General features: G+C 34.6%; 1 protein-coding gene across 2 annotated transcripts in view; it reads left to right on the top strand.

Annotated features, from left to right (window-relative positions):
* Gfpt1 (glutamine--fructose-6-phosphate transaminase 1) overlaps positions 1-11,060 on the top strand; it is a 65,524-nt gene extending 54,464 nt beyond the window's left edge. For both annotated transcript variants that reach the window (XM_026387213.2, XM_026387212.2), the window contains 5 exons: positions 2,198-2,312; positions 3,545-3,672; positions 4,260-4,427; positions 6,004-6,165; positions 7,006-11,060. In XM_026387213.2, the coding sequence (XP_026242998.1) occupies positions 2,198-2,312; positions 3,545-3,672; positions 4,260-4,427; positions 6,004-6,165; positions 7,006-7,050 (618 nt within the window). In that variant the 3' untranslated portion in view covers positions 7,051-11,060. The remainder of the gene's footprint in view (positions 1-2,197; positions 2,313-3,544; positions 3,673-4,259; positions 4,428-6,003; positions 6,166-7,005) is intronic.
* Positions 11,061-21,902: the final 10,842 nt, after the last annotated feature.

The raw sequence follows: 21,902 nt of genomic DNA, 5'->3' as shown, positions 1-21,902 counted from the left end.
GTTAATTCTTTCAAACCTCAGTAGATTCTAAATTCGTGGTGTTGCTTAATTTTCTTATAGTTAGTTTCCTTGTATATATTGATAAAATAAAAATTATGGGGACTGGGAGTACAGTTCAGTCATAGAGTATTTGCCAAACATGCATGATGTTCTAAGTTCAATTCCCAGCACTGGTAGGGTAGGGAGTGGAGAAAAACATGATTTTAAAATTGGAAATTATACTGTAACAGCAGAGTAGTGGAAAATGTATACATTAAAGTTACTCTGTTTAATATTTATATTTAAAAAAATAATGTTGAAATGTTTACATTCCAAAGAAACATTAGTTTGTAGAATGACATTTTTAGTAATTGGCTAATGGAATTGGAATACTTGTTGTCTCATCAGTTTGGATTGGAAACAGTTTGGATATCCCACAAGTCAAGATATTGGGATTGGGGCTGGGGTTGTGGCTCAGTGGTAGAGCGCTTGCCTGGCATGTGTGAGGCACTGGGTTCAATTTTCAGCACCACATATGAATAAATGAATAAACAAAACAGAAGTTGACAAATAATAGAGAAAAAGGAATGAGTGATCTGCAAAATAGAAAGTTTTAAAACCTTCTTGTTAGTGGTTCTTACCTGCTCTTTTGGAACCTTCCTGGAATTTTATCTATAGTATTGTAGTGAAAAAGCAAACAGGGTGGCCATACAGTCTTTCTCAGTGTGATGTTTCACTAAGTCCTGATGTGTTAGCATTGGTTTTATATGAAATCTGTTTGCTGTCTCTGTACTGGAAGTTCTGTTCAGTTTAATAAGAAAGAGATAAGTAAAACAACAGAAAAGGATAAAACAAAATTCTCCATTGCAGTTATAATTGACTACTTATAAAGCACAAGAATACCAACTGAAGACTTAGAATGAGTAAGAATTCAGTAAGTGCTTTTTATAAAACATTGGAAGAAGTCTTCTCTATAAATTGAAAATGTCTACTTAGAAAAGTAGATGAAGAGGTATGTGTTGGAGAGGAACTCTTATTTTTAATAGCTGTAGAAAGTAAATAAAAAAAACTTTACTAAGAAACAAGATGCTCCATAAATATTTGTTTAATAAATGAAAACTAGTACATTATAGATTTTAAAATTCTCAGCACAAATTGATGAAAGTACGTTATTCTGGATAGAAAATTGACTTTTGTAGAGATGTTGGAACTGTGAGATAAAATCAGTAGTCTTGCAACATAGATCTAGGATAGCAAGGAACTCAGACTACAGAAAGTGTCAGAAATCAATAAAAAATGGAGGCAAAATTGGCTGCTTATAAAATAAAAACAGAATGTACCACCTTACATCAAAATCAATTTCAGATATACTAAAAAGAAAAAGAAAAATCAATTCAAAGGAACAGTTAAAGCAACAGAACTATGAAAATTTAATAATATTTAACTGGTGTTACAATATGGAAGCATTGGCTAAGCTGACAAGTACTACATAAAAGTTAAAAAAAAAAAACCTGTGTGTCTACCAAACTTAAGAAAAATACTCAAAATATATTAAAAGCCTTCTTAAGAACAATTAAAAAAAGAAGAAGAAGAAGAAGACAAACAAAAGCCCCAGGTGAAAAATGGGTGAAGAACAACAAAATGAATTCTCAAATAAGGAAACAAATGGCCAGCCAACATTTTTGGATTCAAGCTATGCATGGTAGTGGGGCCTGGTGTTATATATGCCTGTAGGTGCAGCTACATGGAAGGTGGAGAGAGAAGGATTACTGAACCCTTGAGTTCAAGACCAGCCTGGACAACCCAGCAGGACCCTGACTCAAGGGGAAAAAAAAGGGGTGGTGGTGTCAATTGTCTAGCAGCCAAAATGGACTATTTCCAGTTTAGTGCCACTGATGTTGCTTTTAAAAGATGGACAATGTACATTGTAAAACTACTGGGAGCTGGGTGTGGTGATGCATGCCTGTAATCCCAGCAACTTGGGAGGCTGAGACAGGAGGACTGCAGGTTCAAGGCCAGCCTTAGGAATTTAGCAAGGACCTGTCTCAAAATAGAAAAGGGCTAGGTATGTGGCTCAGTGGTTAAAAGCCCCTGAATTAAATTCCTAGTACCAAAACCAAATAAAAAAATGAATGTGCATTTTCTTTTCATCCTTTTAAAAAATATATATTTTAAGATGCAACTGCCACTAATTTCTGCCTTTTTTGTGACATTTCAGGCTTACACCAGCCAGTTTGTATCTCTTGTGATGTTTGCCCTTATGATGTGTGATGACAGAATCTCCATGCAAGAGAGACGCAAAGAGATCATGCTTGGATTGAAACGGCTGCCTGGTACAAGGATATTCACATTTTAGTTTTTTTTGTTTTGTTTTGTTTAGAAAAAGTGTAAAGGGTTTATTTAGTGAAAAGGAAGTAATGCTTCAAGGTACATGGAGTGGGTGCCTTGAAGAGAGGAAATAGCCTCATGTCTTATGACCTGTTTGGGAGTCTCCCTTCCACGAATTATTTATCTGGAGTGGTTAGTGCAATTTTCTGCCATAGTTTAGTGCACCTGCACCAATATTACCTTGTTGGAAATTTTTGTTATCATAGACCTTATCCATTTCTCCAGATTGACAAGTAGCTGAGGTCCCTGAGCAGTATAACAGCCAGTTGGGTGCCACACAGGGGTAGAGGCTGAATTTCTTTTCCCCACCTCCCTTGCTCATGTCTGTTTGGCTACTTATTCACCTCTCAGGGACTCAGAACTCTAAAACCCTTCTGGTTGTGAGTGTTGGATCACTTGTTTGATTTTGTAGAGTCCACGTTCTTGCTAGACAAGACAAACAAAAGCCCAAGTTGAAAAATGGGTGAAGAATAATAAAATGAATTCTCAAATAAGGAAACAAATGGCCAGCCAACATTTTTGGATTCAAGCTATGCGTGGTAGTGGGGCCTGGTGTTACATGCCTATAGTCAAGGGGTTGGGATAGTGAGTTTTAGGGTTCCTTGCTTTAGCCTAAAAGGAGGTGTTTGATGGCAGGTGAGCACTGTGGAATCTTTAATATAGATGATAATGGCAGCAGAGCTACAGGCATAGTCCCTAGGCATAGTCCCTCAGGGGTATCTGCAGGTCAGTTCTTATAGCAATCCATGTCACAGCACCAGTTATGTTACTTGGTGATGGGGTTCCCTGGTTCTTGTCTTCTTGAAAGAAAGGGTCAGTCAAGAGAAACCAGTAGAAAACGTGTATAGGGTTTATTTAGAGAAATGGAAGTAATACTCCAAGGTGTGTGGAATAGTCTGCCTCCAAGAGAGGAAACTTTACTTTTGTTTTCTAAATGAGTTGATAGTGAATGAAATTCTTTTATTACTGTGAATCTGTGGTTTGTAACTACTGAGTTAATATAAGATCATTCTATTTTTGCTCCCATGTATTTAAAAATCCTATGCTGATAACAGAAGAATAGAAATATTGGTCTTTTGTTGGTTGCTACCAATATATTATTGTTGTTATATCTGTTTGTTCAGTTAATGATCCATTTCTCATAGATTTTGCTAATAGTAAATTTACTTCTTAACAGATTTAATTAAGGAAGTACTGAGCATGGATGATGAAATTCAGAAATTGGCAACAGAACTTTATCATCAGAAGTCAGTCCTGATAATGGGACGAGGCTATCATTATGCTACTTGTCTTGAAGGGGCATTGGTATGTTTCCTCATTTACAGTTAATTTTAGTCTTCTGACTTATGGACCTTGCATGTAGTCATACTTACTACTTTTTGCAGTGTCTTATGCATGCTAAGTGAGTGCTCTATCACTGAATTATCCCCTACCCTTGTCATACTTTTAGAATGAATGAATGAAATATGTGGAACTTTTTAAAGGACCCCTATAAAAAATAAGAAGATGTCTTAGCTTGTTAACTTAGATTTTAGTAACTTGAGTGTATAAATTGTTCAAAAAGGAATAAAATATTAAGTTCTCTAGGTATGAAATTAAATTGTGATCAAACATGCAGCAAGGGGAGAACAATTACAGAGAAATATGTATATTCATAATAATCTGAAACCTTAAAGAAGACCTGTGCATTTAAAAAATTCTAAATACTTGTTGATAATATAGAAATAATAATCTGTTAAATTGTAAGCTATATTTCCATATATCTGTGGTGCCTTAATACTGTTGGATAAATAGGCAGTGACTTAACATTATAAGATGCTTTGTATAATATTTACTTAAAAGATAGAATTTTAAAAAATGGACTGAAGGCTTATTTGGTTCTTTCTTATTAGAAAATCAAAGAAATTACTTATATGCACTCTGAAGGCATCCTTGCTGGTGAATTGAAACATGGCCCTCTGGCCTTGGTGGATAAGTTGATGCCTGTCATCATGATCATCATGAGAGATCACACTTACGCAAAGTGTCAGAATGCCCTTCAGCAGGTAGTTGCTCGTCAGGTAAGTCAGAGGTGGCTGTGAGGATACCTTGGGACTGTAAGAGTCAGTTACTAAAGTTTGTTTGAATTTTATCATATTTAAAGTAATAAATAAGTGCCAGATAGGTAAATTAAAAAACACATTTACACTGGTTAGCTTTGGAGTACAACCTTTGAGATTTATGTGTAAGGAAAGAGATACTTAGACTTCTGATGGGATCAACCTCATAGATAAAATGTTAATGGAGACCAAGGCCAGAGGCCTGATTCTGGGGGGCCCAACAGATCAGGTCTGGCCATTCATTCATTCCAAAAATCAAATGGAAAACATATTGATGAAAAGCTGGAAGGGAACTTTTATCAAGGACATTATTTGTATGCACTCTAATAAAGCCATATGGGGAAGGCAAGTGAGATCAAGCATCTCAGCCTTCAGGGGTACTGACTTGAGCTTCAGGATTAAATAGAGGAGGAATTGGGATAGGAGGTATAAAGTATGCACAATTCCTTATCTCTGGTTCTGGTTCTGGGATGTGGCCCCAGAAAATTCCTTATCATCTTAGGGCTTGAGAGGGCAATCTCTATTTGCTTTGAAGGGCTGTCTCTCAGATCTTTCTTTTATTGAGGGCATTTTGATTCTTATGAGGTGATTATTCCTGCTTAGGACAGCAGTCTCATCATGGGGTGGTCTGTCTGCAAAACTCTGATGTTCATGAAATATGTAGGGCAATGACTGAAGACTTCACAGCACTGCTTCAGTTGAATGGCCCTATAAATTTTGAAATAGCTTAGTTATTCTTATCTTAGTGTCTTCAGCCTTAAAGGGGGTGGATTACCAGCTTTAGATAAACATTGCTTAAATGATTAACATATGCAGAGTTGTGCAGAAATCTGACCCAGAGTTTGAGGTAATAAAGAAGACAAATATATTACAAAATAAGGCAGACATGTCAGTTTTTCTCCTGATCTTAGTTACTCATTGGGCATCAGTTGCTGCAAAAGCACATTCTAATTCTCTGTTATAATAATAAGCTTCAACAAGACTAAAACTGAGGCCTTGGTCTCCAAATTTTTTCGTCTTTCAGTTTTAACATATGCTTCTTTCTTTTAATTTAATATTCTTAAATATTTATCTCAGAAGGAACCTTAACTGTTCAATGTTAATGTTATGAATGCTGTGCATAATTTTTTCAGATCATTTGGCTTTACATATAAATCCCATAAGATATTACTCCATAAGCACAATGTAGTGGTAATAAACTTGGAAGGCAGGCATATCTAGATTCAAACACTAAGCCTGGAATAAACCCCCAAACAAACAAACAAACAAATACTAAACCTGGAATTTTTTACTTGTGTAAGCTTAAAAAAAAAAAAAAAGTACTAAATTCTGCAAAACTTCTGTTTCTTCAACTGCCTAAGTGAGATCAACCAGATTTAATCTGTATGACTTTGTGTTTAAATAAATCTGTCAGTGAGACTTTGTGTAGACTATGCAGTGTAAAATTTGCATATTCTTGTGCCAATAGTCCTGCATTTTTTTTCTAGTGATTGTGTATGTGTATATGTGTGTGTGTGTGTGTAATTTTATTCCCTAGGGGCGCCCTGTGGTGATTTGCGATAAGGAGGATACTGAGACCATTAAGAACACAAAAAGAACAATCAAGGTGCCACACTCAGTGGACTGCTTACAGGGCATTCTCAGCGTGATCCCTTTGCAGTTGCTAGCTTTCCACCTGGCAGTGCTGAGAGGCTATGATGTAAGTGGCCCACCTCTGCAGAAATATTAGGGTTTTTTTTTTTTAAACTTAGGTACATTCTGATAATTTCTCTCCTAAATTTTTAACAATAACATTTGAAAAATCCATCAGATATGTATTTGTCACCTATTATCTTTTCATGACCCAATTTGTAAGTTATAATATCTTCTTACTCATAAAACTTGAAATTACTTTGGAGGACCTGTAGGACTAGGACTGTCCTTGGGAAATCTCCACCTGTTTTCTTAGTATGTTTTTCTTCATAGAGTAGCATGTGGGATTTTGAAGAGGGGAATTTTTGGTTGTTTGGAACTCTCTCACACATTGTATGAATTCCAGTATTCCTGCTCTCTCAATTATTGTGGTAACCTAAACATTCTGCTTTTGTATTTCTAGTGTCCCTATGAGTGTGTTACCACCTCTATAGAGGACCAGAGTAATTAACTCTTTCTGTGTGTGCTGGCACTTTTAAATTCTTTTCCTAACTAGTTCACTTTTTTTTTCAAGACATATTACATGATTATATTTTCTGATATAATGTTTTAAATATTATATTATATTTAAATATATATATATATATATATATATATACATATATATATATATATATATATATATATATACATATACATATATATACTACATTGCTCAGGGTGGCCTTGAACTCCTGGACTTAATCCATCCTCCCACCTCAGCCTCTTGAGTAGTTGGGACTACAGGCATGTGCCACCACACCCAGCTCTAAACAAAAATAGTTTTCTTATAGCAAACCCCTTTTTCTCAATCTGTATAATCTCTCAACTCTTGCTCTTTTTTATTTTTTTCTTTTTCTTTTAATAGGTTGATTTTCCACGGAATCTTGCAAAATCTGTAACCGTCGAGTAAAAAGCATCTGAAACTTGGGAAGATTAAACAACACATGACACCTTTTGTATTGAAAGCTTTGATTTAAGATATCACCCCCCTGGAAGCCTTTTTTAGTAAATTCTTATTTATATATCAGTTATAATTATTCCATTCAATTTGTGATTTTTGTGAAATTGCTTCTTATATTTTTCCAGTAAAATGTGGGGGAGTTTGAATAATGAAATCTAATTGGAATCTGTATTAGAAAGATTTTAGCTGTCTTTTTCTGGGTGTTGAATTTATGGGTCCTTCACTTCAATCTAAGAGGATTGTATGTTTAAAAAATAATTGGCATTTGTTTTACTGTGCATTTATTCATTCAGACCAATCATAGAGTTGTGCATTTATTTGGGCTTTCTAAATCCAGTGGTAATATATGTGAACACTTGGATGTTTATTGAAGGTTTTGCTAAGTTATATATAAACAGAAGATGCTGTGATTTATTTCAGAACTTGTTTCTATTTTGTTTTTAAATCAAACTATAATACGTAAAGGCTTAAAACTTTTCTTGGTGGGATTTATATCTAAGGTCAGTTAACCTTAGTTCTCATACTTATCCGTTATCTGTAGGTGGAGGTGATTTAGGCAACAGAATATTATAGTAGTGCATTGATGTTCTCCAATGCACTTATAGAGAACACATGTGCACAATTTTATAGCACAAACTTTAAATTTGAATTGCTTTAGACAGTTGGACAATTGACAGCGTGATTTTAAATTTGAAGATGGGATGTTGGGTAACCCACTCCTTGTTTTTTCATCTAAAAGAAATTTTTATTTCCTTGTGTTTATAATCTTTATTTTTAAAGTAACTGTTGAATGACATATTTGTATCTTGTTCTTGAAATCACAACAGAGCTGCTATCAAATGTTTCAGATTGTCAATATATTCAATATTCTTTTCAACTTTGTCCCATGAAAGAATTTCCTACAGTTAATTTTGACTTTCTTTACTGCCTTGTTGCATAAAACTAATATACCTTTAGTGTCAGTTTGGAAATTCTCTGAAATCTTTTAGAAGATTTGCAAGTCTTTGGCTCTTAAATAGGTATGGTAGGCTAGGCTAAGAAAAATTTATGTTTTACACTGATATTAGTAAATAAAGGACATCATATTTAGTATTCCTAGATTTTTTCCTCTGTATTTTCTGTGTTCTACCCTGAAATTTATTTAGGAATGAAGATGATGTAAATAAAGTGGTGGTAAAATGTCTTCAGCTGGTTGCAGTTACAAGTGGAAGTTGACACTTTGGGTTAAAATATTTAAAGTAGAATATTAGTTAGATACCCCAAAAATGTGAGTTAAAATTTCTTTCACAGAGTTTTTTGGTTTAGATCTTGAGAGCTATAGGAGAGTGTGCTTATGTTTTGGTTAAGTTCTTTCAAAAGTACTCACTTTTAAATTGTGAAGGTGAAATATTTAGCATAATTTCTAGTAAGTTCAGTCTTTTATTTCCTTTTTTGTGTTTGAACTTCTTGATGAGGTTAGGATTTTGGATAGCTATTATTGCTACAAGGGAAGTATAAAACACTGCTTGTGCATGATGGATAGAGAAAGAAGTGGCATATTTTAAGGTAATTTGGAAGGAATCATTGATGGAGTCTAGGGATCTCATTGTTTTTAAAAATAAAATAAGGTCACTATTTACATCATACACACACACACACACACACACACAAACACAGCTGCTATAGCTGTATTTACCTACTTTGTTTATAAGATTATTTTCTGTAAGCATACTAGTTTTTATATGTATTATATCATTTCTTATATTTGATACGACAACATTTGACACGTGTATGGGTTTGCAGCATTTCTTTCCTTAAATTATTTTATTGATATACATGACATACACATAATTATTGTGTATTGTTATGGGGTACAGTGTGATGTTTTGGTATATTGTAAAATGATTAACTCAGGATACTTAGATTATCCATCATCTCAAACATTTATCATTTTTTTGTGATAAGAACAATCAGAGTGGTCTTTTGTATCTATTTTGAATTATACCGTTTGGTACTGTTGGCTGTCATCACTTTCTGTGTAATAGAATTCCAGAACTTACTTCTGTCTGGCTGTGATTTGTACCCCAAATCACACTCCATACACAAATACTCCAAGCTAGGGTAAGTTCTAAACTGAGTATCAAAAACCAAGTTGAAGTATGAAGTGGTATTTTCCAAACATGATTTTGTTTCCCTTTTCTCTCTTCTTGCTCTCTACCCCATTTAATGTTGTGATTTTTAAATGTTTTTATAAATTAATTTTTAACACATAAAAGGTCTTGCAGTGAGGCAAGGCTAAATAAGTGAGCATACCCAGTTAAAGCCAATATAATATAGACTATTTAAAAAATGTGTTTTTCAGAAAAAGATATTCTACAAAAGGAGCTCTTTATATAAAAAGTTTTTTTCTTATAGTACATTTAAAGTTTAAATTCATTCATATGCCCTTACCCAGTGGGCCCTTTTTAGTCAGGGGACATCTAACAAACACATGGCCCAATAAATAATTATTACTTTGGAATCAACTTTTCCACTTTAAAAATCACATATGCCATAGGATAAAGATAAGAGGAAAAAAAAAGTTGTCAGCTCTTTTTAGTTTGTTATAACTATGTCAACAGTCTTTTTTTTATGACTACCTATTATAAGCTGTGCAGGTCATTTAAAATTACATCTTCCTTCTCAAAAAATGTCTGTCCCCAGGTAGACTTGTCACTGGAGAAGAGTAGCTAGGTTCATTGAAAGGCATGGGTGCTGTGAGTTGAATGGATTTGTTTACTTAAATGATGGTCTAAGTTTGGGGGCATATCATATATAATGTTCATAAGAAGTGAAATGCATGTGCAGAGTGAGCTGTAATCACAGGCTATAAACAATACAGAGTCATTAACATGCAGATGAAAAACAATCAAGTGTTCCTGCTCCTCAGAGGTAACTTACACAGGGTAGAGTGCAGATGGGCTGTTTCTCCTTTGAAAGCTTTCTTAGGTTGTTTCTGAGGTGATACTGACTCCTTTTAAATCCGGGTCTCTTGTCCTGAGTTAGTTCTGAGGATGGAGAAAAGGAGCCTATTTGGGGGTCATTGGTAATATTTCTCTGACATTTATTTCATTACTCTTCAAAGAAGGAAAACCAGCTAAAGTGTTTGTTTTAACAAACGTATTTTAAGTCCTTTGGGTCAGCTCTTTCTCTTATCTTTTTTAAAAATATATATATGTGTGTGTATGTATATACATATACATACACACACACACACACACACATATATATATATATACAAATATATGTATGTAGGATATTCTATAGCAATAAAAGAGAAAGACTGGTGTTACCTAGTTATTATATGCTACAAATTAAGTGATTTTTCTGAAAAAAGCACAAAATCATTGAAAAGTATTTATTGAAAAAGAATTCATAGTTCACATTGAATTTGTAAAGGCCAAAGAAATTGAAGATAATGGTAAAGATATTTCATTTGTGAGATCTACATATTTAGTAAATTTTGTGTACAAGAATGACAGGCAGTGTTTTACCCACAGAAACACATTTCAGTTTTTACTGTTAATAGTCTCAAGTTTAAAAGTTTTAACATAAATCTGTTTTTACCCACTATATTTAAAGATTGTTAATAAACATTTCAGTTATCTCCCTAGCTTGATGAATTTAAACATTATCTTCAAATCTAAGACAATGACAACTAATAGGACTAATCATATTAGCTTTAAACCAATAATATCCAGGGTTAAAATTATAGTTAGCAAGATTGTTAAGTTATGCCATATTAACTTGTAAGTATGTAATAGCTTCATGTGGAAATGTTACGATACGATAACTAATGGTTAATGAGAACATCTTTGAAATTCTCAAATTACCCTGCTTTCTATACTAGTTTTCAGAATGATTATAGAAATGATCCTGTTAGCTTTTTGAATGTTCTGTGGTTGAATGTGTTTTTGCCTAAATAAAACTTTTGGAATTTGTTTAAATTATACTTCTTGTGAGGGGAGGGGTTAGGGTTGTTGCTTGTTTCAGTTTTGTATTGTTTGAAATGAATGTTCAGTTTTCTGAGCCAATTGGTCATTTCATCCTCATGACTTGTAATTTCAGTGACTCTAAGCCAGAACTGTGAATAGATTACCAAAAACTTGCTGAGAATTTCATTTTGAAGCAATCTGCCAATATTTAAAGCATATACATGTATGTAGTTGTTTTAAAAATTGTATTGTACTAAGAAATATAGACATTGTTTTACTTTAGTTCTTAGTAAACATTAGTGACACTGAACATTTACTAATTACTTTAACTTTTAAAAATAAGAAATGATTGCATAAATATTATCAAAAGCCACATTTCTGTATTCTGGCTTCCCAGTTGTTTTAAAAAGGATCATTAGATAAAACAAATGCTGGATACTCTTTCTGATATCATACTCCATAAATAATATACTTTCTCAAGTCACTTTATATTTTTTGCAGTATGTTGTTGTTGCAAATTTTCAGGATTTGCAGTAATCAGAAATTTCAAGTGAATTCATAGTTGCAAAAGAAGGATATATATATATATGGTAAATGAGTGACAAGACAATCTAAGTAGTATCTGGGAATCTGTAAATTGTAGAACAAAGATTCCCTTTACAGAATTATTTTATATACAGCAAGCTAGATGCTTTCCCCAGTGCTCACAGCACTTGCTCGGTTTTGCAGGAGACCAGGGTGGTTGGAATGGACAGATGTGCTATTGGGTCTACCCACTCAGTTGAGTCTGTGGACTCTCCCTCTCACTCCTGTGCTCTGACTCTGTAGAAACTAAGACTGCCTCATCAGCATGAATCATGTTTTCTAAGATTTATCCTTTTGAAGTAAAATTCAACCTTACTTCTAAGTGAACAGTTTTCTTTCAGTTCTTTGCAGTTGATTATCAGTATTTACTGAGACCTTACTGGAGGCCAAGAAGTAATATCCCTAAAAGTTAAGAGGGCACTTTTCATTAAATGGCATTTGGAAAAAAAATACTTCTTTAATTTTTTTGGATGAAGGAAAGAAGTAAAGGCTAAGCTTCTCTCAATCATCTGAAGGTAAACATGCTTCTTTCATTTTTTAAGATAATATAGGAGCTTTATTTAACCTTATGAGCATCCTTGTGCTAATGTACAGAAAAGTTATCAGAATATGAGTCATTTAAAAGCTGACCCCTTCCCAGGTGCTATATATGTGATGAAATGAATTCATCATTCTCTTTGGTGAGCATGTATACAGGAAATTATTTCCAAGATTGAAACATACTTTGTGAACTTACATTAACATGCTTCATTAACTTGAATTCCAGAATCCACTTATGTATTTTCTTGTAGAGACTGCTGCTACTTTATCCATATTTTCCTTTATATATTTCAGGATATCTTGAATATAAACTTTGGGTGTGTAATTGAAAATATGGAACTAAAAAAATGGAGCTTTTTAAACAATTAGAGAAGTGCCCTCTGGATAGAGTTTTTTTCCTTTTCACCTATCATTCTGCTTCTCTGTATAAAATTAAAAAGACTCTTTACATAATTTGAATGGAAACAAGTGGTGTTTTTAATTAATGCAGTATACCAAGTGATTTAGAAGCACCCAACTATTAAAAAACCATAAACATGTAAAAAATTTAACGGCTGCTGTGCACACTTGGGATTTTTAGGATTTTTACCTCTCTGTCACTCAGCTTTGTATGTTTTGAGATGGAGATAAGTATAGCAAGATCATGTGAGGAAAATTGCCAGAATTCCAAAGCACATAGTATGATATTCATGGAGAATTTCAGATCTGTTATACCTAAAAGACAAACTGTAACTAACCAACAACCCCTTTGTTCTTAAATTACACATTTTTTTTTCATTCGTGAGACCTAAAGGTTGCTATTCATTAATTCTAGATAAACACCCAGGCTGCAGAGAACTAGATGTATCAGAATCACAGCAGTTTGTTTCTGGCAATAGCTCCCTTTCAGGTAACTTTGTTGTCCTTATTCCAGTGTGGCCTCAGTCATTGATGTTTTATTATGGCGAGGTCCATGTGACATGAACCCATTAGAAAACTTGATCCACTGTCTTCACATAATGCCTCCAGTAGATGGAAAATATCTGAGACAATAAAGACTTACTTTCTAGGCAAGAGAAATAAAATTGTATTATATTTGAGTTTCTTTCTGTTAGACTTGACTGTGTCTAGAAGTTTTGATTTAGGGGGCTTTTAAAAAAAATCACATTTTGTTTGTAGAATTGTTTTGAAGTACCAAGGTTATTTGCTTTGAATTTTATCTCTCCTGCTTTCTTAATTTTTTTAATTCTTTGAATAAAATGATTTTTTAAAAATTAATTTACTTTCACTGCTGCTATGTAGAAACCTAGAAACTGTGGGACATCTTTGTAGGATTTCCATCTTTGTTCTTAGTTGTTAACTTGGACCCATATGTTATAAAAATTTAAAGCATTTCTTTGAACAAATCCAACAAATTAAATTGGCAATTTCTTTACATATGTAGTCTTTGTTTTTTTGGTGGTTATTGGGGGTTACTTTAATTGAAATGGGAAAATAGTCTCTGAATACAGAATTGATTTTAATGACACAACATTAGGAACTTAAATGAAATATTAGGAACTTTTCTCAGCAGGAACAATAATGAATTGATTTGCACATTCATGGTTCTTCATGGAATAGGACACAAGAATGAAGGAAAATGACAAGTCTCCAAGGATGGAGAAAAGCTAGTGGACTCTAGGCATGGTTATCTAAAACTTGACCTTCCCATCAGTGTGATATTCCTTAGTAAATGGTTCTCAACTCCTTTGAACTGAGTATGCTGAAACTAAGTAAGAGCAGTTCTGAAAATGTTGACAGTCATCCTATTAGAAAACAGAGCTGATTTTTAATTTTGTTATTTTTAAAATTAAAGACCCTAATCTTGGGGCTGGGGTTGTGGCTCAGCGGTGGAGTGCTCGCCTAGCATGTATGGAGCTGTGGGTTCAATCCTCGGCACTACATATAAATGAATGGATAAAGTAAAGATATTGATTGTGCCCACTACAACTAAAAAATATTTTTTAAAAAAAGATCCTAATCTTGACTTGGCTTATGCTCAAATAGAGTGCCTTAAAGCTTAAATCATTATTTAAGTGGAAATCATTTCATAGAATTTAACAGCCAAATCCTGCTTTTCCATTCTTTTACCTTATGCTGTCAGTATACTGGGTGCAGTGGATACATTGGGTATCTGAGAAATGCAGGCAAAACAATGGACTCTGGTTAAGCAAACAACATATTTCTCAGTGTCTACGCACAAAGAATTTGCAATAGTATTTGCATAATAAAACACTTGGCTGACCTTGCTATTTATTAATGAACAACATTTTATTATTTTTTTTTTTCAGTAACAACCTGTTAAGAGTTTGATCAAGAAATCAGAATTCTCTGAGGGAATTTTCAATAGGCAAGAATTTTCTAGGGATTATTAGAGTTCTGTAGAGGAACAGAATCAACAGGAAGTATAATTATAAAAAGGGGATTTATTAGGTTGGCTGGATAGTCCATAATGGTCGGCTGCAGATTGGAGAGCTGGAAGAACCAGTAATTGCACAATCCAAGAGGCTGAAGCCTTAGAATGAGAAAGATCAATGGTTCTATCCTAGTCTGAGACCAAAGGCTTCTGGAAACACCCTAGAGAATCACTGGCAGGGTCTGCTTTCGAAGAGTGAAGAAGTAAGAGTCTAATATTCTCAGATGATTGCAGCAGCAATCAAGAACCTTTTCAGAAGAATAGAACTTAAATCTGCCTGCTGCTTCCTTGTTCCTCCAACTTTTATTCCATCCATGCCATTATCTTTTTTGGGCAGTGCTGCTTAGGTGGGGGGGGGGGTCTTCATTTCAGTTGGCTATCCCACATGACAGTCATTCCTTGACACACCCAGAAGCCTCATAATCATTGGCATCTCTTAATCCAATCAATTTGACAATTCAAATTAACCATTACATTGGTCTTCCATGACCATTAGAAAGCTTGAGGAAATGCAGATCAGGAAGGCCAGTATGAAATCTGCCACTGTAGGGATTATAGGAAGCTGCCTGCCATGAGTGATATTGGCTCCTGCAGGACCAAATGTGAGTGGTTTTCAGAAAAGTGCCTGCAAACAACTGGCAAATCCCACATTTAGCTGTCTGATGCCCATTAGCCTGATGGCAGTTACCACTGGAGAATACTTTCACCTTTCTTTACTTTCTGAATTGTGTACAAATGCCTCTTATTGGTGAAATCCAATTGGATTTATGTGGACAAGTATGGAGCACAAGAATGAGAACAGTACAGAATCTTCAGCAGATATTGTTGAGCATGGTTCATCCTTCACAACACTCAGTATCTACACTTACACTTGTATCCATGTTAAGTTTCCAAAGAACAAAGATTGTCAAGATTCTTCCTCACACACACCTACTTCTTTGTTGTAGACGACACCTACTCTCTTCCCAAGAGGGCATAAATTTTACAAGTTACCTATTCATCTCTATGATATTACCCTTGCTTGATCACAATGTTCCTTGTTATAAAAGTCTTATAATGTTAGATGGAATAACCGGAAGATAGAAGGGGGGAAAAGTTGTGTGTGTGTACATATATCAATTTTAATAATGCAGATATATACATATATAATAAGGAAAGACATACATTAGTACTAAGACTCTAGTTATTCAAGTGTGCATAGTTTATATAAATATATATATGAACAGCTGGGTGTGGTGGTGCATGCCTGTAATCCCAGTGGCTTGGTAGGCGGAGGTAGGAGGATTGCAAGTTCAAAGCCAGCCTCGACAACTTAGCAAGGTCCTGAGCAACTTAGGGAGACCCTGTCTCAAAAATACAAAATGAAAAGGGCTGGGGATGTGACTCAGTGGTAAAGCACCTCTGGACTCAGTCCCTAGTACTAAAAATAATAGTAAAAAAATACATACATGAACATACATACAAATAAGTACATTGAATATGCATGTATACATTTTCTCTTCATTACCCATTTCATGTTGTTTACCATCACCTGTAACTAGCTGACTTGTGATTTTTCTTACCAGAACTTTTTACATCTTTCCTTTTCAGTAAGGTTGACAAATCTCCTTTATCCATTTTTATGCATAAAAGCACATATATGTGGGAAAGTGGAACAGAAATGTCTGGCAGTATGCTAGACTAAATAACTTGAGAAACTTATTAGCTCAAAAAATAATTATGGATAAACATGGGGGTGGTCTTTAATTAGAATTAATTCCTTTTTTAAAAAAGAAATTATCAGAAGCAAAAAAAAAAAAAGTAAGAAAACATGAGAGAAGTAACAAGCACTGAAGCTGATGACTGCACTTGGAGAGGAGCATCCATCCACGAGTCTCTCCTGGGTGAGATTGGCAGATAGGGTCAGGGCTTGATCAAACTCTTAACAAGTGTAGTTACTGAAAGAAAAAAATTATAATAATGCTGTTTACAGAACAACTTAGGTCTGCAAGTCAGCTGGACAAAAATGAGTAACCTGCGCAGAGTAGGATATAACATTTTGGTAAACTAGAAAATAAAACACATCAGAGATGGATATAAGGGAAAAGTGCAGGCCTCAATGTTGAGTGGGAGAAAGGTGTCCCATGAGAAATTCCTTACCACAGCTAGTTACCATGCAAATTTTGTGCAGAAGTTTTTCTTACTTGGGTGTCTGTCCTTAAAAGTCTCAAACTGAAAATTTATTTTACAATGATCCTGAATTGATAGTGTCCCCATGCTTCTAACAAAAACAAACCCAAAACCTTCCTGGAGAAAGCATCAAGGCATTCCCATACATATTCTAAGAAACAAGTTAATATCCAAAGTCATAAGTGTGTCATATGTGAGAGAAGAAATGACAAATAATATAGTCAAATTTGCAAAGACTGCAAAATTGTGTCAGAAGCAATAAGAGGAATGTATGATAAAAAAACAAATGAAAAGAATGATAAGGCAGATTTCAGGAAGAAGTAAACAATGAAATGTAACAATTGCAATTAGAATGGATAAACTGACCCAGTTGAAGAGAGAATTTGTAAACTGAAGGCTAGGCTTGAAGAAATAACCCAGACAGCAGCATTTACAAGTAGATACAGAACATAAAAGAGATCTTTAAAGCAGCCAAAGAAGTAATACCCAGAACCAACAATTAGAAAGCTTATTTCCCATTTGTAATCAGAAAAGAGAATAGAAAATAACTTATAAAAACAAATTTCAAGAATAATGGTAAAATGTGCTATCTGATGAACAATAACTGGGGATCTCATTAAAGAATCTTCCAAAGGTAAATGTTGAGATGATGGAATATGATGACAGAAAAGCTTGAGATGCAACGAATGTGAATGGTAAGCGAGGAAACTTTTTAATTTAAAAGTAAACACAAAGCATTAACTGTCTAAAACAGTAAAATTTTGAGGAGCTATAAAACAATTTGTGTCTAACTACAATGTTAGACAACAATATAACTTGGGAGTGTGTGAGCAGAGTTAATATATTTTAAAGCCCTAATTATTATGTGGGAAGGAGGGTAAAGATGATAACTTTGGACCTTGTAAAGTTAAATATGCATTAAAATTTTATAACAATTATAAAGTGATAAGAAATGCGTAGTCTGGCTGGGCACAATTCAGGAGCCACTTGTCAAAAGAAACTAACTTTATTTTTAGAACTACAAATGCCAAACAAAACAGCTCCTCAGGAAAAAACCCTCAGAGCCCAACTGCCACCACCGGCTTCCACAAGCCTCTCCCCCACACAAGCCTCTCCACCTCCCACAATCCTCCTGCTCTTGAGGCCGATTGGCTGGGTTGCATGGGCGGAGCCAAAGAAGTCCCCCAATGAGCAGCTCCATGGAGGAGCCAAACAGCTAGATGTTGCTGGGGCCGCTGTGAGCCAATCATCAGCTGGCAGTCTGAAGGGCAGGGAAACAGCCCAATGAACATCACCGTGGAGGAGCCAATCAGCTAGATGTTGCTGGGGCCGCTGTGAGCCAATCATCAGCTGGCAGTCTGAAGGGCAGGGAAACAGCCCAATGAACATCACCGCAGAGGAGCCAATCAGCTAGATGTTGCTGGGGCCGCTGTGAGCCAATCATCAGCTGGCAGCTGGAAGTTTGCTGGCAGCTGGAAGTTTGCTGGGGCCCCTTTGGCTGTGGCTCTCAACAAAGAAAGAATGGAAAGTAGAAAGTAGACTCAAATATGTTGGTAATGATAACAATGAATATAGGAAACACATTGAAAATATGCCGAAGAGTTGGATGTGAATGGATGAGAAAATGTACACCCTGTCATTTTCTCATTCTAGTCAAAACCTAGCTCTTGGGAAGCTGGGAGCTACAGTAATATGATAAGGTTGACTGTAGGTAAAAATACCTTACTAGAAAATGTGCAGCTCCAGGGGAGAAGACTTTGGCAGTTCCTCAAAAAGTTTAAGCACAGAATTATTATGTGGACCAACAATTCCAGTCCTAGATATATACCCACTAATATAGAAAAACAGGGACTCAGATACTTGTATACTAATGTGAATAGCATTACTCATGATAGCCAAAATGTGAAGCAACCCAAGGGCTAATCTCTTGGGTAAACAAAATATGACATACACATACAATATAACATTATTCAGTCATAAAAAGGAATGAATACATTCTTAGTATGGTTGAACCTTAAAAAAACTATGCTAATTGAAATTATTATATCATTCCACCAATGTGAAACTCATAGATTAGGCAAATACATAGGGACAGAAAGTAGATTAGAGGTTAGCAAGGGGCTGGAGAATGGAGAGGTGGGTAGTTGCTGAGGGCCATTGCCAAGTAGGAATGACGCATGGAAATTTCCTTGCCAGCGTACCCCATGTTAAATGGAAATTTGCTGTGACATTGCATGTGTCTTTGAGAAAGGTGGCCCTGCTCAAGGACGAGGGTGGATCCAGGTTTAGGGTGTATCCTGCAGGTTTTAAGAAGTATCCCGGTTTAGGATAATTTGGGTTTAAAGTGTTCCCGGTTTAAGACAATCTGGGTTTAGGGAAGTTCCAGGTTGAAGGTGATTCCTGCTGGGCATAGGGCGTATCCTGCTGCCTGAGTTCCCATTGAGTTCTCGTGGAATTCAGAAAGTATTTGGGACGTGAATTGTGCGGCAGAACTTGGATTTCCCCAGAAAACTTGTTTGTACAGGGCCAATGTGAGTTTGGGAAAAAAGAATTGCTGTTTGAATCTACAAAGCTGTGAGTGGCTCGTGATTCTGTGCCCAGCCGAGACTGCGGCATTTGGTGGTCCGTACACGGGATGTCTGAAGCTTGGGGGTAAGTGAATTTGCTCACTCCTGAAGGAGAGCAAAAAAATGGGTGACCATTTCAAGAAACAATGTGTTCTTGTTTTGATTTATTTTGTTTTTATTTCAAGTTGCCTGTTCTTAGAACTTTCTCAGGCAAACTGGGGAAAATGGTTGACTCAAGGTTTGAAGTTGTTCACCTCTGAGGAACAGAAATTGTTAGAGGAAGGAGGCACCCCAGTAAGACCAAGAACAACAAGGGCATATGTTGATACAGTACAAAAATGTAGCCCATGGCTTTTTAAAGACAAGTTATTAAGTATATCAATGGGACCATCATGGTATCCTGTAGAAGGATTTTTCTTCAACAAGAAGGAGATGGCTAGTTCTGTTTACTATACTTGTCTATGTCTAAGATCTTGGTTTTTACAGACATCTGATTAATTTACAAAGCTAAAGTGTTAAAATATCAACCACTAAATATAAAATCAAGTACTCTTTACTTATTAAGTTCCATAAGGTAATATATTTAAACATTATGTGTGTTTTCATAAATTGGTAAATAGAAAAAGGTTTAATATTGCTTTGGTCTGTGTCTTTGCTGAAACAGTTACTAAGTGTTAAGATTCTATCAGGTGTAATTTATATACAAAGAGTATAAGAAGTTTCAGTTGGGTTTCAATTACAGTATAATAGTACCATAAAAAACATGAAAGTATTTCATCTTATTAAAGTGGAGTAATTTGTCTAAATCAGAAATTTTATAAGAGTTGTTTCAGAATGTGAATTTATAAAAGGGTTAATGGTTAAAAAAGAGATATAAAAAGATTCAAGATGTGGAAATATATTTTAATATAAAAGGTTAAAGGTTAAATAAATGTTTCTAGATGAGATAATCTCTGTGTGGTAAAGTAAAAAGTTGTAAAAGGCCATTTAAAAAGATTTTGAGGAAACTAGACTTACTTTAAAAACTCGAGAAAGGAAGAAAGAAGAAAAAGGTATTTGTACATGGCAGATTGAGACAAAGCTTCTTAATGGAATAAAAAAAAACCTTTGGTTGAAGGGCAGCCATGTAAACTAACATTAAGCGATCTAAACCGAATATAAGCCTCGTTTAAAAGAGTAAAGCTGTAGGTGGTGAAAAAGTACATTTAAAAGTACAGTATAGATGATAATTGGAAGGCTTTAAAAGGATAAATTGAAGATGGTTGAGATACCTTCATGGCGGAAAAAAGAAAAAAGAAAGAAGATGTGGAAATATATTTTAATATGGAAGGTTAAAAGAAAAAGAAATGTTTCTAGATGAGATAATCTTTGTGTGATAAAGTAAAAAGTTGTAAAATGTCTAAATAAGTTGCAAAAAGCTTTAAAAGGTTAAATTGAAGGTGGTTAAGATGCCTTCATGATGGAGAAAAAAAAACCCATGAAAATGGGAAGATAATAAGATAAAAGATATTTAGATAAAGAAGATTAAAAATTTGAAGTGAAAAACTTTAAAGATAGAAGTATAGAAAGTTAAAAAGAAAAAAAAAGAGAGAAGATGTAGAAAGATAAAAAAGATATAGTAAGATAAAAAAGATGTAGAAAGACAAGAATTTTAAACCCACAAAATAGGAAACAAAAGAAAACTAGGAGAGAAAAAGCAACTAAGGGTAAATATAAAAACCTTAGAAGAAAAGTAGAAGATAGAAATAAGATAAAAAATGGTTGAAAATGTCAAGTAAAGATATTTCAGATAGAAAATGCAAAAGGCTAAGACAACTATGGTTTAAAACCACATCAAAAAATTAAAAGGACTAAAGCAATTCTAAAAACTAAGGCAGAATGCTTTTGAAAGACTTAAATTTAAAAGGATCTTAAAGGGGTATATATCCCCCAAAGATAAACTTAAAAATAACCCTTTTTACTCTAAACTTTTTAAATTTGAATTCATCAGGACTTAATACTGTGGAAAGGCATATGTATCCAAAAAATGTACATAAGTCTAAGGTACTTTGGAAAGATATTCTAACAGGACAATGGAAAGGTCCTGACCCAGTGATTGTCTGGAGTCGGGGTTGTGTTTGTGTTTCCATAGGGAGAACAGCAGCCGATTTGGATTCCAGAGAGATTAACTAAAGCAATTTCTATAGAAAAAGAAGATGATTTGACTGAAATCCATAACAGCTGATATCCAGAGCTCCAGCTTGGCTATTCTTACATCTGCGACAGTGATTAACCAGGGTGCTTTTTTCAATATCTATTTTATTATTACATTTTTCCCACATCATAAAGTTCTATTTTATTTTTGAGCTCATACAAACCTAGGTTAATGTTTTTCTGATCAGTTTTATTTTTTGACTGTGGAGTTTTTAAACATTGCAATGGAGATTTCACCTAGGTATAGCTACAAGGCCTTTACTTACTATTGTCTTATGTGTTGTATGTGTGCACACTTCTGTTTTGTGTTGTATGTCTGTATGTGTGTATGTCCATATTTCATATATGAGGAGCGCTCAT

The sequence above is a fragment of the Urocitellus parryii genome, chromosome 12 (assembly GCF_045843805.1).
Source record: "Urocitellus parryii isolate mUroPar1 chromosome 12, mUroPar1.hap1, whole genome shotgun sequence".
Taxonomy (NCBI): domain Eukaryota; kingdom Metazoa; phylum Chordata; class Mammalia; order Rodentia; family Sciuridae; genus Urocitellus; species Urocitellus parryii.
The sequence above is the reverse complement of the archived record's forward strand: the minus strand, read 5'-3'. Positions and strand labels throughout refer to the sequence as shown.